General features: G+C 31.5%; 1 protein-coding gene across 1 annotated transcript in view; it reads right to left on the bottom strand.

Annotated features, from left to right (window-relative positions):
- Window positions 1–12066, bottom strand: part of LOC126746094 (elongation of very long chain fatty acids protein 7-like) — a 120809-nt gene that overhangs the window by 48016 nt on the left and 60727 nt on the right. The window contains exon 2 of the mRNA XM_050454201.1: window positions 1351–1417. Within this exon, the coding sequence (XP_050310158.1) occupies window positions 1351–1399 (49 nt within the window). The 5' untranslated portion in view covers window positions 1400–1417. The remainder of the gene's footprint in view (window positions 1–1350; window positions 1418–12066) is intronic.

Genomic DNA, 12066 nt, shown 5'->3' with positions numbered 1-12066 from the left:
TAGATTCTAACCCAATGTAAGAAGTTTTCTTCTTGCGATATTATCAACTTTTACATTTTCTAGTTCTGCAAACGCCTTTAGGCTCTAGCTTAAATTCACTAGGATAGTGTAGTGTTGGGCACAGTTAAGGATTCCAAATATTTCCGTCTGAAATAAATATAGCAGGAATATTTTGGAAAAAAGCAGGAGATCTCCTATCTTGGGGTTTCCACAAGTATTTCAACTTCCTCGTCTTTATAAGTCCGACTCGTGTGTCTATATTAGACACACGAGTCGACACATGAGACTACTTCATACATTTTTAGGTTGGTAATTCAACTTTTAAGGAATTATGAACGAAATGTTTGAGAATGAAATTTTGGTCATTTATATTTATTTGGCGGACTTTAGGTTTTTGTGATATAAGCAGGCTCAATTTCTTTGTATAGAATATAAAACTCTGATTAATTAATAAAGGATAAAGGAAGAGAAGCTTTATTAATAATGCTATTTTTAAATATTAAATAATGCGGGTACTTATGTTGTCTAATTAATGATTTGTGAGCACATATGAAACCAGTTTCTAGGTGCTTTAAAATGCATTAATAAATTAAATGACAAATTCGCATATTGTTAATAAATATTTTAAGTACGGCAATTTACATGAAAGTGTATTCGGTAGCAAGGGGCCAAAGGATATTCGTAACCGTCTTATAGATACATATATTGAATATATCTGTGAAAAATATTTTAACAGTGTCAATATTTTAAATTGAAAAACAAATCAATAATTTTATTTCAAAACAGTATCTAGAAAGAAACTTAAAAAGACTTTCTTTGGTAAACAAACTCATTGCCTTTCATATGAAACAAAAATTAATTAAATCAATATATTATAAGTTGCTAAGGAATTAAGATTCTTGTAAAGCTTGTAATATTACACAATTATTTCGGGTAATATCATTAACGCTTTTATGTGAAAGAGAAAGATAGGTAGATATTTTGATTTTAATATTCAGATGAATGTGATAAGGTATGTTCAAAGGAATGTCCAACAATTAATAAACACAATTAATACTAGAAATAAACTATTTACTATAAAATATAAACGCGATTCCTAGACTATTTTAATGTGTGTATTTGGAATTTAACTTTTAAGTGGCATTTTCATAAGCATCAAATTTAGCAGCTTTGCACCCTTAAATTTGGAGCACTATCATATTCGTATTTTGACATTAACAAACAATCACGTCTATCTGTCATAATAACAAATGACAGAAGTAAACTAGTTGAATAATGTTTAAGTTGGTAAAAAATCATTATTTTCAGATCACCCAAGAGATAAATATTTTATTTAATAATTTTTCTTACCTTGACGTTCTGATACAAAATTGTTATACCACCGTACTAAACTTCCCATGTTGCGCTATCCCAGTATCTGAAAATAATAAGAAAACCATTAATATTAATAAGAGAAACATCTTTAAAACAATAGCAAAATGACACCTGTTTCTCGAACCAAAACATGCTTGGTTAAAGAACCCGGTTATATAATCGGTATTTTAAGGTTGCAATTTTAATCGAACACTTTCATTTACATGGGTATTTATAAATCAAGCCGTGTAACCTAGAAAACTAGATAGTTTTGCACAGCTGATTTGGTTCTCTTTATTGCAATTATTTAATAAATATATATATGTATATATATTTTTAATTGTTTGTTATAATACACAATTATCACTCATTATATAACCTTGACAATGAACATGAGCTAAAGACTTGTCAGAAGGAATATTGTATAGATCCATGAAGATATAGACAATCATATAAAGAATATGATTATAGAAACTAAGTCATCATATAAATCAATACTTATGAGCATATTGGTATATTCTACAATAGTACGGCACCTCAAGTATAAGTAGTTTTTTGCTTTTTTAGCTATATTAATAAATTACACATTTTTTAGGTCAATTTATGATAAGCCATCCCTAACCTATTGAATTATTAAACTTAAATCTAAGGTGTTTGGGCCTGATAATTTAAACACAACATTAATAGTTCTTTTTTGTCCATTTATAATACCATTTATCACCCATATTATAAATAGTTGTTTGTTAAACTCGTACTTTCCAAAATCTTGGAAGTCTGCTTTTATTTTGCCACTTCTTAAAAACAATAATCTCTTAAATTATGGCGCCCTTAGATCAATTTCAATTTTACCAGCCCTTTCAAAAATCTTGGAAAAACTAATGGAAAAACAAATTACCGCCTACATTACTGATTTCGAAAGGGATTTAGCTGTGTTCCGTTCTTACTGACGTCACCGATGAGGTTGTCGCCAGTTTGGACAAGGGTGATGGAATGATTTTTATACTGCTTGATTACTCTAAATCATTTGATATGCTAAATTACGAATTTTTAATTAATATTTTACATTATTTTGGTTTTAATACTATAGCTACTAAACTAATTTCATCTTTTTTAAGTGATAGAACAAAACGAGTTTTAATTGGAGAAGATAAGTCTAGGGTGGCAATAGTAAGGTCTGGCGTCCCTCAAGGTAGCATTCTGCGTCCTTTGTTGTATAGCATTTTTACGTCGGCTTTTATAGATAAATTCCAATTCTGTACGCGGACGACACACAATTATATTTGTCATTTAATGCTGGTAATGTTGAAAGGGCTAATTTTTGTTTGAATGCTGACCTTGCTCTAGTAAATAGAGTCTCGACAGATCATTCTCTTAAATTGAATCCAACCAAGAGCGTGACAATGTTATTTTGTAGTGATAATAGCAGAAGAGCTGTTTTGGATCATGTCCAACTAATTCTTAATGGAGAACTTATCCCTTTTCATATCTTAACTAAAAATCTAGGCCTAATGATAGACGTCAAGCTAAGGTATGGTTCCGCTTGTGCAGCACTGCAAGCAGTGGCTGCAATGTAGGCAGGGACTGATATCCGTGCATGCTTATGGCATTGGGTCTACTAGCGCTGTAGCGCGTCGGTCGCATCGCATCGCATGCGACGGCTGCATCGACTGCTAGGGGGATCAGTCTGGATGCGCTGGTTGAGCAGCCGTTCCACGTTGCACCTCGCACGTTTTTTTGGGTCTTTTTTTTTAATTCTCGTGTTTTGCGTAATAAAAATAAAAGATGAATGGTGATAAACACTTCTCCCGTGATGAGGAAATGGCATTGATTGAATTGGTGTCATTTCACAAATGTTTGTATGACAGTTCGGATAAGAAATATAAAGATAATATTGCCAAAAATAATGTGTGACAAGAAATAGCATCTCGCATTAAGGGTAAAACAGGTATGTATTATAGAATTTTTTTGCTAATAATAAAGCAGATTGAAATTTATTATATAGTGCATCCGTGAAGTAGCGGATTAATTCATTTAAAATTAAAGTATTTGTTTTTTGAAAAAAGGCTCGCACACAAGAAACAAAATAAATTGTAACATTAAGTTCATAAAACTTGATTATCCTGCCAAGGTATTCTTCCTTCGGTCAAAAAAATCTTTAAATTTGTCCCTTACGGTAAATCCTTCGGCATTGGCAAATCCACCACCTCTTATTAAAGGTACCATATTTCTTCTTTCTTGTCCGTCAGCTATATCTGGTGGCCCAAGCTCTGCAATAAGTTTTCTGGTGGCATCAAAATCTTCTCTCAGTAAATTATGGAGGCACACTGTTGCCATTATTAACAAATCTGCAGTGCTTGACTTAACTGCAAGTAGCGTAAAAAAAAACTCTGAACGTTTGGCATAACAATCCAAAAGCGTTTTCTGATACTCTTCTAGCTCTACTGAGCCTGTAATTAAAAACAGATTTATCAAAACTTTCTCGGGCTTAAATTCTATTGTAGGGTTTCATTATATTTGGATAAAGTCGAAAGGCTTCATCTCCGACAATGACGTAAGGCAAATTAGTCTGTGTGCCCTGCACAACATTTTCTGAAGGAAAACAAAATCTATTGCTATATATCTGTTTGCCTATGGTAGATTTGGCAAATATTTCACTGATTCTCTTTGCCATAAGATCCAATGTCCACTACTAAAAATTTATATCGAGCGTCAGCCATAGCCAAGAGTACAATTGAAAAGAAGTTCTTATAGTTGAAATATAAAGATCCACTATTTGCTGGACACACTATACGAACATGCTTTCCGTCAACTGCTCCGACACAGTGGGGAAATTGCCACCTTTCCAAAAATTCTATCGCCTTCTGCTTGCATACATTTTCGTTAAGGGAAGGTAATAAAACAGATACTAATCCTTTGCATATCGACGAAAGAACAGCATTAATAATTCTGGAAATGTGGCAGTGTGAAATCCGGAACCCAAATGCGAGGGACCTAAAGGATTCACTAGTAGCCAGGTATCTGAAATAAAAAAATTGTTTTATTTTTACAAATGGTGATTGCAAAAAGAGATGGAGGTCCATTCGCGATACATACAAGAGACTAAAAAGGAGTGGCAAATTAGGAACCGGATTATCAGCAGCGGTAAAGCGCAAAAAGTGGCCTCTGATCGATTGTCTTTCTTTTCTTGAAACGGTTTCAGAGGAAAGAAGGTAATAGTTACTGTTTTCTTTAAATAAAAGTAGCAAATAATTTAAAGTTTCTATAAAAAACTTTTTTTTTTCAGTACGATATCCAACATAGATGAAGAGACACAGGAGAGCAATGATGAGGCATTTTCCGATTTAGACCATAATTTGGTAAAAGAGACAAAGTACAACTGACTTAGAACATTCTTCTACTGCCTCGCCATCAACTTCTAGTGCGCCAAGTACCTACACCCCTGCAAAACTTCCTAAGAGAAAAATTACTGAATACACTTCAAAAATACTTGAAGAAAACAAAAAGGCCAGAGAAAAAAAATTGTCGAAACATTTGTGAATAAAACTAATGTTGCCCAAGAAGACGATGTAGATATGTTCTACAGGAGTATTGCTTTAAGTGTAAAACAGCTTCCCCCGCTTTTAATTGCAAAAGCAAAACTTCAAAATTTAAAAATTGTTAATGATTTACAATCGCTAGCATTTCAACAAAAAGATTTGCCTCAACAGCAAGAGAGATCTTCACTTAATCTTTCTACAGATTCGAGATATAATGTGAATAAGAATCAGCCAATAACTCTCAGCAAGACAGATGCTTATTAAATATGGATAAAGATTCAATATGGCAAGGATCTGATAATGATCACCATGATCAAAACGATCAGTTACGATAATATTTAAATTTATAAGTTAAATTGTATATAATATTTGTCATAATAATAAATATTTTTTGTTTACCTTAAGGTAACACCTAATTTTTCTTTAGCTGTTATCGGTCGTTTAATTATGTTGGTGGGCGCTTTTTCAATGTTTGATTTAATGACAGATAAAACAAAGTGAAACTGTTCTTTCGTTAGTCTAAAGAACTGCTGAAACTTTTCTTCGTCGTCCACTAGGTATTTGCATATTAAATTTTTATACGTTCCTTCCGTATTTCTTTGCTGAAACATCATGTATTGTGGTCTTCTCTGAACATTGCTGATAGTTATATGCACAATAGCATCGTCTTCTTCTTCGTCTAACAAATAAAGAGCTAATAATGCACCACGATTCATTATTTCAGCATGAAGGTTTTCAAAAGGAACTGACTAGACTGGCCCCAGTCTGCTCTCAAGTTTTTAAAATCGCTTGCGTCTTGCGTTTTCACTGCATAAGGTAAACCGCTTCTTACTAAGCAGCCAAACACAGCAGCGGCTGCAAGCAGTGGCTGCATGCGTCCGTTGCACAAGCGGAACCATAACTTTAAGTTCACAGATCACATTACAAGTTGTCTTAAGAAAGGATTTTCAATGCTAAAAAAACTTTACAAGCATAGATCTTATTTGTCAAAAGAAACAAAAATTTTTTTATGAGGCTCATTAATTCTATCCCATTTTAACTATGCAGATACATTATATTGACCATTTTTAGACTGCGCTAACTCTGCAAGAATTCAAAAATTACAGAACTCGTGCATAAGGTTTATTTAAGGAATTAGACGTAGGGAAAGGGCATCACATAAATTAGTTGATCTTAAATGGCTTAATATGTTAAATAGCCGAGAATTGCACTCATTTTCGCACTTATTTTATAAAATAATGAAATTTAAAGCACCACCATATCTCCATAATAAGCTCAGATATCGTCCTGACGTTCACAATATAAATATTCGTAGACATGACCTTTTGTCTATACCTTTACATAAGAAAGAAATTTTGAAAAAGTAATTTTCTTACAATATTGTGTCCAAAATTAATAAATACAAAATTTATAAATACAGGATTTTTCTAAATCTACATCGGCTTTTAAAAAATCAATAAAAATGGTTCTTTCACCTAAACAAAATATAATGTAGTGCAGTGAAAATAATTTATGTTATTTCTTGTTAATACTGACATCTCTGGTAGATAAGTAGTAGTATATCACTGGTTTTGCTCTCTTTTGTGTTGGGTTCCCGTGTTTATATCTGAAACCCGCGCGTTTGGAAATATTAATTTTTATATGTATATTTTTCTCTACTAAGAGTCTACAGCAGAAATAAATTCAATATACCTGTCCCCCTCGTTCCTCCTTTCCTATTAGTAAATAATAAGTAAGTTAAGATAAATAAGATTTCCTTTCTTTTCGGTTAGTTATGGATGTAGGGTATGCATACTATTCCTACAGTTTATAATGCAGTTCGCGATTTTTTTCTTCAAATTATAAGTGTAATATCCAAGGTCCCAACAGCTCCTTCTTCTGAGGGTAGCTGAAACGTGACCTTTATTTCCTCTTTACAGTTACATGCTGAATTAATACACACTGATGGATTTCTTTTTCCTTGTATTTATATTTATATTCTAAACTTATTTATATCTATGAGTGAGCATATTTATGTAATATCTAATGAGGAAATATAAACTGTCTATTATATTATTATTATATCTGACCGTATGTCCATGTAAGGCTCATTCCATTAAGCACTTTTAACGAAGTTAATGCCTTTGATTTGTTAAAAAACTTAATTTAAAAAAAATTCTTAACCTTGACAAGGCCCTTAGGTAAAGAGAGAAGAACAATGATTCAGAAATTTCCTATTCTTTACTAGAGAATACCGCTAAAGGGAAATATTTTTGCGTAGTGAACACTTCATACGGCACAAAGAAAGACCAATCGAACTTCACTTACGCTCACTATGCATCGAATTCTAATTAGTAAAGGGGAAGTATTAGAAACGTAATTCTTCTTTTTTTAATTTGTAACTTAGAATGGTTATTGCATTGATTTCCTCAATTAAGATCTGACTTGACCAGGTCTGTATAACTGACTATCGTTCATCAGAAACTTGGTTAAAATCTGTATTTGACTGTATCTCCATATATGACTCATTGCCATAAGCACTTTTAATTAAGTTATTGTCACGGATTTATTAAAAAACTTCATTCATTCAAATTTATCCAAAGTTAAAATACCTTTGGTTTTCGTAATACCCATTTAATTATATACAATATTTTTTTCAACAATTTCTATTTCCTAATAGCATCTGCTTGCTATAAGTGCAAGGATTTTGTAATAAGATATAAATTTACTATAAAATCTAAATGTTTGTAAAAAATTATTTGATTTTCATAAAATCCATACTGACTACTTGCAATATTTCTTCAAACAAATCTAACCCAAAACCGAGGAAGAATGGTTTCATAAAATATACACTCATTTTCAACAATCTCTATTTGCTAACAGCATCTGTTATAAGTGCAATAATTTTGTAATAAGAAAATATTACTTGGATGTTGTAACAGGTTAAAAAATGTTCACTTCTTAACCGTCGAGAAAATCACATCAGCAGCCTAATTGATCATAACTAATTAGACTGGCCAGCTGAAGTTTTATTAGAAGGTCCCTTGTGAATTCCCTAATTAGTTTGATTACATCGATTTTTACAAAACAAAAACACTTTACGGTTATTAACTTCTTTAATTCCTTATGAACATATTGTAACAAACATTTCATTTTCATAGACCACAATTGCATGGTCAAGTAAAAGAAAAATATTAATTATACAATACTGTTTTGAAAGTATCAAAAATATCTTTGTCCATGACATAAATGATGGCATGATTTCTTAAGTTTTATTGACAAATTATAGTTTAATAACGAGGATCATTATCATTTTATTAATTAGAGTTTTCAAGATCAATTATGTTCATTAAATCTAATTATATATTTTTTATTGTTTTTTTTTAAATCATTAATTTATTTTAAATATAATCTTAAATACAAATTCAATAGAGTGGTTAAAAAGGACATCATTTTAAAGAAAAACAAAATCTAAATACAAATAAAAAAGTTCAAATTAAATAATAAGAAATCTAGCTAATATATCTCTAGGCAATAGGAAAATTAAGTCAATTTAAATAATTATTTTAAAAAAAGTATAAGTAAGATAATCATTAAAAAATTGCCTAAAAAAATATAATTTGCCAATAATTATCAAAAATGAACCTCAGAATGTAATTTGTGACCTCGTGTCAAAAACAAGCTTTTGGGTTTGCATCAAACTACGTTTAATAATCATTAATAATCGTTATATTATGAAAAAAAAAATAATATTAAAAACTTTATAAATTAGGTACTTAAAAAAAAAGATTAGAAATAGTAATACGTTCATACACTTTTTATGTCATCTAATTTTAAATGCTTCATAAAAGTACTTATTAAGTAGTAGGTAAATATTAAAATACTCATCAGTAATTATTAAAAAATAAAATCTGTATAGGGTGATATAGAAATGTATATCAAAAAAATATATATTTGATCAAAGTTTTATTTTTCTTAATATTTCTAATTGTTGGATTAAGATTTTTCTTTAAACTTTAACTTGTTTATTTTATCAAGAGCTAAAATTAACAAAACCACCATTTATATTAATTACTGCACACCCACGCTAATTATGTTTTATGATTGATTTTTTAATTTTTCAAAAAACCAGCTAAAAGAAATTTACAAGTATTTCGTTGAGTTCTGCCAATGCATTTTCAACAATTTTAAATCTTTTATACCTTTGAGGCATTCAAGTTATTTCTGAAAGGTTTCAGACCTTTGGATTTCTAGGCATCTATAGGTATTTGTAATAAATGATATTTTCGAGATAAAGTACTTTTTTAAATTTAGGTGTTTAAAGTTATTTTGTTCTGTATGTCAAATACTTGTTATTTCGTATATCTTCCAAGTGCTGTTTAAGGCAACTCCTTTGGAGCAGTTCAAATTATGGATGATCAAGCTATTCCTCATATACATTAATTATCTTCCAAATATTCAACATTTAAAACCTATACTTTTCGCAGATGACACTAGTAATGGTATCCAGTACTTTGCTTCTGATCCTGTATTAGACATGATAGGTGATAGCAGTAAAATTATACATAAATGGTTTTTCGCCAATAGGTTTACCCTAAATGCCTTGAAAACCAACAAGTTAAGCTTCAACTTAAAAAGAAACTCACTTAATATACCAGGTGTGGTCTCACTCAAAAAATGTCTAGCATTATGCTAAATTAACATGTAAAACTGACTAGGGCTATAACATCTTTGTCCAGTATTTTTCTGCATACCTTGGTTATTTTTCTACAAATATATGCTATGCAATTCTGAACTAGATACATTCCAGCCTTGCACAGGCTTAAATCTCAAAGATTTAGCTTTAATGAAGATGTATCTGGACCATAGTTGGCCTTAGTACTTCAGAACTCTGCATATACTTAAATTTTCTTGCGTCTACATAATCTATCAATGTTTAATCTTTAACGTTAACATCTTCTAGTTTAAAAGTTATTTAGATCTACACCATTCCAACCTTATTACAGACTTTTGCAGGCTATCCAGAATCAGACGAGGCTCTGACCACTATAAGATATTTTTAAGGAAAATTAAATTATATTTGGTAATTGGTGCTTTTTATTATTTTGATGAATACTTGGCAAGTAGTCTTAATTCTCCTTGACTAATTACTTTGAATGAAACTGTAACTGCGTTCAATTATACATTTTTAAATTACCTACATTTATTTGGTGTATTTGTATAAAAGTTTTATTTCTTTAGGTATTTTATTTGCTATATTTTGTTTGAATTATATTTACATTTTAATACGTAATGATTTAATTTTCTACTTTTTTTTAGATATTTCTAGCCATTAGACTTACATTTTGATGCTATAATGTATTAATATACAGATTGTGTTATCGTGAGCTACGTATTACCCAAAATAATGGCAACACCGCTTGGTTACGGCTTGCAGGCGGCGGAATTTGACATTTTTATTTTTTGAACCGGGAGTCAGCAGACCTTACTTTGCTGTGTTACTGCACGTTGCATTAATAATTTTTGAGCGTTATTTTCGTGTTTTCTTCACTATGGCTGTTTATACCCCTTCCGAAAGAGTTCAACTAATTAAATGGTTTTATAGAGGCAATTTGGCAGTACAATGTAGAGATTTGTTTTTAGTGACATTTGAGAATAGACCGATTCCTTGTGCAAAAACGGTTTTAAATGTGATTACAAATTTTGAGACATCTTTTTGTCTTCAAGATTGTAAAAAATGCCACACAAAACGTCAAGAACTACCTGTTGAAGTAGTCCAGGATATAGAAATTTTTTTAAAAATATTTTGTTTTCTGACGAATCTTATTTTCCATTACATGGCAAACACAATCCTTCCATTGTTCGTTATTGGTCTCAGGAAAACGAGCACAGAAGTTTTCAGTTTCGTACCCAGTATCCTCAGAAATTGAATGTCTGGGCAGGTATTTTGAACGACAATGTTATAGGGCCATTTTTTATTGATGGCACTTTAAACGCCCAAAAGTACCTTGAGTTGCTGTAAAACCAAGTTCTTCCTGCCATTCAAATCCTACCTGATGTGGACCTGGGATGGGTTTATTTTCAGCAAGATGGCTGTCCTGCTCATAACGCGACTAGGGTAAAAGAATTTTTAACAAATATTTTTCCTATTTAGATTTTCATCTGTTATTACTTTAACATGTACCAAACAAAAATATCTTTATTAATATGTCTACGTTTCTACCCTGTAAAATCATCTGAACCGGACACAAGTTTGCTAGTAAAAATTATTTATTGGTTTTATAGAAAGCAAGCTTATATATAATATTTATCGATATTTTAATGTGTAAACAAAGCATTTTTATTGTATTTCGACTTCAATTAAAAAAGTCCTTTCATAATTACAACCTCATAGAAAACAAGAAATATTTTACATTTCAAAATATTCATATTCTAACACAGTTCACGCATTCGTACATTTAGTTATTTAATTGATTTTCCTGTAACCGGGTATTTGTAACCTCTTGGAAATAAACTTATCATTATTATTATTATTATTATTGTCAATTTTGCCTTGCAGCAATCACACTCCCGTTTTACGGGGAACATTCACTCATTCCAGATATCTAAGATATCAAAAGGATCAAGCTCCGAGGGGACCCTTTCCAGGTTGTCGGGCCCTAGGTGGTGTTCGGTCTTCTGTACCCATGAACTTTCTGACGACCCGTGCTGTCCCCAGTAGCACCGGTTTTTGCATGTTTTTGTAGTGGTGCTCACTTAGTCCCAGTTGTTTGAGGTTCTCTACAAGGGTTTTTGGTATAAGTCCAGTTGACGAAATTATTATCGGAATTGTTTGAACATGCTCCATCTCCCATTGCCGTCTCATTTGCCCTTCAAGATCTCGATATTTGATGATCTTTTCGTTGTATTTTCCTTGGAGGTTATTGTTATTAGGTATAGCAACATCAATCAGCGTGGTTCTCCTTAGTCGCTTATCCACCAGGATAAGATCTGGTCTATTGTTGACAGTTCTTTGGTCGGTGAGAACAGTTCGGTCCCAGTACAATTTATACTCGCCATTTTCAAAAACTGGCTCTGGAGTATAATTGTAATATGGAACTTTGTCCGTCTTCGAGACGTTCAGTTTAACTGCAAGTTCTTGGTGCAGTATTTTTCCCACGCAGTCATGACGTGCCTTATACTCAGTTTGGGCAAACGT

Source organism: Anthonomus grandis, chromosome 17 (assembly GCF_022605725.1).
Source record: "Anthonomus grandis grandis chromosome 17, icAntGran1.3, whole genome shotgun sequence".
NCBI lineage: Eukaryota > Metazoa > Arthropoda > Insecta > Coleoptera > Curculionidae > Anthonomus > Anthonomus grandis.
Note: the sequence above shows the minus strand (reverse complement) of the source record. Positions and strands in the feature narration are given on the sequence as shown.